Source organism: Morone saxatilis, unplaced genomic scaffold (genome assembly GCF_004916995.1).
Source record: "Morone saxatilis isolate NCDOM2014 unplaced genomic scaffold, NCSU_SB_2.0 Contig12, whole genome shotgun sequence".
Lineage (NCBI taxonomy): Eukaryota > Metazoa > Chordata > Actinopteri > Moronidae > Morone > Morone saxatilis.
In genome coordinates, this window is record NW_023339674.1 from 17,807,093 (window position 1) to 17,810,461 (window position 3,369).

General features: G+C 43.0%; 1 protein-coding gene across 1 annotated transcript in view; it reads left to right on the plus strand.

Moving 5' to 3' along the window:
• The window catches only part of org (oogenesis-related gene), a 2,226-nt gene extending 457 nt beyond the window's left edge, over positions 1 to 1,769 (plus strand). Inside the window, exons 3-6 of the mRNA XM_035654054.1 lie at positions 108 to 330; positions 985 to 1,145; positions 1,464 to 1,571; positions 1,646 to 1,769. Of these exons, the coding sequence (XP_035509947.1) occupies positions 108 to 330; positions 985 to 1,145; positions 1,464 to 1,571; positions 1,646 to 1,693 (540 nt within the window). The 3' untranslated portion in view covers positions 1,694 to 1,769. The remainder of the gene's footprint in view (positions 1 to 107; positions 331 to 984; positions 1,146 to 1,463; positions 1,572 to 1,645) is intronic.
• Positions 1,770 to 3,369: the final 1,600 nt, after the last annotated feature.

The window sequence follows — 3,369 nt, forward strand, 5'->3', positions numbered from 1 at the left end:
AGCTAATGTGTCCTTCCATCTTTATTATTATTATTATTATTATTATTATTATTATTATTTTTAACCCTTTGGCTTTACATGCGACCTAACTTGGCTCTCGCCTCCAGGTGCGTGCTTACCGCGGGTTTTGGTGGGTGCTGGGCTTCCGGCAGCCGCAGGAGACAGCCCTGGTCAGCCCCCCCGAGGTTTCCAGTCCTGGACGCCAGAGCCTCGCCGGCCGCAAGCGCCTGCGCAGGGTGACCCGCCTGCTGCTGTCCATCCTGCCCCGCTGGGTGCAGGGCGGCCTGGGCTACCCGGTGTCCAGCAGCATTGGGCGATCCCTCTCCCCAGGTATGGTAGCTGGAGGGCTGGTGGATATGTCTTCCCCTGGGCCCTCACTAAGACAGGGGACCAGACGGTGTTTGCCTTCAGCCATTTTCTGAAGCGAGCTTCATGAGCGTTTTATTTTGCAGCTTTGTTTGTCCTAGTGCAACATTATAGCACACTGAATCAAAGCCTGCTTTAATTCAGATGTGAGTTGACACACCTTCTGAATCATTTAAACCTGTCTGTGGATTTCAAAAGCCACTTAGAGTTGTTACTGCTGGCTCTGGGAAAATGGAGAGAATCACTTTAGTGTTTAAAAGATGAATTTCTTTAATGGTTGTCTTGAAAATTATGCTCATCAGCAGCTCTACTTGGGATAGTGAAGTTGAGGCTAATTGCTGCCCACAGGTGTAAAAGCCAAAGTTTACTAAGCCAAACACTCCAAAGGCTGAAAAATCCTCAATGACTGTATAGTACCAGAAAACCTTGGAGCATAATTGACATCAAAATGATGGAAAATGATGTGCCAGATGTTGCAGTTCATGACCTGGTATAAAGCAGGGCCAAAAACAAGGTTTGTGTAGGCTGGAAATGCTCATCTTTAGATACTGTTCTATTCATGTGGGTGCAGCAGCACATCTTTAAAAAACAAAACAAAATGACCTTGTTTCCCAACAGAAATCAGAGTCTCTCCTACTAAACCTTGTGGAAAGGGCAGCAAGAGGAAGCAGGATGAGTTGGACGACGATGAGGAGGAAGAAGAGCATCAGACCTGGGTGGAGGCACTCACTCAGGAGCTCGCTGATGACGATGCCCCTGAGGAGGATCCTGACTATGAGGTTGGTGCTGTCTACTCTAGTCTCTTCAGTTTAACACTAATGTAACTCAAGGTTGTTTGGCAATGCACAAGGATGGTCAGGATGTCTTATTTTTTTGATCTGAGATGAAAGCTCTCAGGATTTACCAGAGTGCCTGACTTCATTTTAAAGTATACATCAGTATTCTGTTACATTAACATGTTTCTAGTGAACATTTTATTGTTTGCTCTTTCATCTTTCTTTTACTCTGCCAACTGCAATAATGCAAAACTGTTTAACTTTAAAAGCCTTAAACATGTTGTTGGATGAGACGTTCTCTTAATTTTGACCATTTCTCAGCCCAGTACTGTAGAGACGGAGAGTGAAGAGTACCGCTCGCACAACGACACAGAAAGTGACATTGAGGTTCAGGAGAAAGGCGTGATCATTATTGAAGATGTGAAAACGGTAAGATCCATGGAGAAAGTGTGGCTAATGTGTCGATTAGAATGATGCCACTAACTTGCCTTCTGTGTTTATAGGACGTTGAGCTCCCCACTCCATCTGAAGTTACTTACCCTGCTGTTTAATGTGTCATATTTACAATGATGTGCTTTTGTATGTTTATATATTAATTCAATAAAACATTGTTGTCCTTTGCCTTGACATTGCTGTGGCCTCCCACTAGATGGCAGTAACAATATTGGTATTGAACAACTGAGCTGAAACAAAGGTTGGAAGTGACTTCTGTAAAATGCATCAATACGTTGTGCTTAAGGTCAAAATGCATCTGGTAACAGTGACATTGCGTTAATTTAAAACTATTTGGTGCTGCTCAGGTGTCAACCTGGTTAGGTTGCTCTAAAATCTTTACAGCTTCAACCAACATGATTACAGCTTCATGTACCAGGTGGAAGTCATCTGAAAGTAGTTTAATAATTGCTAATTGTGCAATTTAAGTGTCAGGAGTTCAGGCTTTGTGTGGTGATGCTGCATATGATCACTGCCACAAGTAGTCAAAGACTTGAATCTAAACATGAATCTCTTAATTCAGCAATGCACACAGCCTCATAAAGCAACTCTAAAGTGAAATCTCAATCAGGTTTTTGGTGAACTTGCTTTAAACTACTGTATATTTGACTTGAGTGCAAGCGGCTGATTTACTGAACCACTGGGGAGTGTAATGCTCATACTTCAGGCTTAAGCAATTTGTTTTCGTAGTCATATTTCTCCTCTGCTCTCTTGCTGTTCTGTGCAGACGGGTCATGTGACAGAGTCAAAGCAGATGGCCTCCGAAAGAAGCAATGTCAGCTAAGAGCTGATGGGGTGTAACATGAGCACAGGAGTTTCTTAGAAGACCGTCTCTTATGTACACAAATCTTCTCAGGCCTCATTCACATTTGTGCAGTACTGTCATATTCTTGGTCTGATGACCTGCCTCCCAAGAAAATTACACTAAAATGGAGTAATTTGTTTTTAAAAATATTTACCTTTTCATTAATCTAAATGTTTGACTGACAGGGACAGCAATTTTTATTATATTTTTTTTATTTTTTCCCCCGCATTCAGTATTTGACAAAGCTCATCTATCTGTGCAGCACTTTGGTTAAAAAGGTTCCTCCCAAAAGGATGAAGTTAAGCCTTTACGATGGATCCTATCATGTATATTGTTGTACATTATAAAGTTTCCTATAACACTACAATAAACATATTTTCAAGTGTTGTCAGACTTTCCTTTGGTGCCACCTTCAGGCCAAACTCTAGCTTTTTAGTCCTACCCAAAACAATTATCTATTTTTTTTTTTTTGTCTTCCAGTAAACAAGAATCCACTGAACTGTCTGAAGTCTGTTTGTGTTGCCACTTCACATGTGGGGGGGTGGGGGGATGTACCGGTGCTATTTCTGACTCTTAAGCATGTGATTTTCAGTTGTTTGACCTGAGGTCATCCAAGCAGAAAATGAGTATTACCACAGAGCTCACCATCCCACTGCCTCTCTGCTGCAGGTCAGGCGGAAGCTGCTGTCATGTGGCTCTCTTATGATTGGCTTCAGCAGAGGACGTTGAGTGTAATTTCTCTGCTTCCCACGCAGTCGTACCTCTTCAGTCCATCTGCACACTTAGTCTCCCTGTTCACTGCTGAGGGTGAGCTGTATTTATGGGAGTAGGTGGCAGGTTACTGTGGAGAGCCCCACAAGCCTCTTGAAAATGACTGAACCAGTACTCGTCCAGCAATCAGCACCCGCTCTCCCACGCTTATAGATGAGC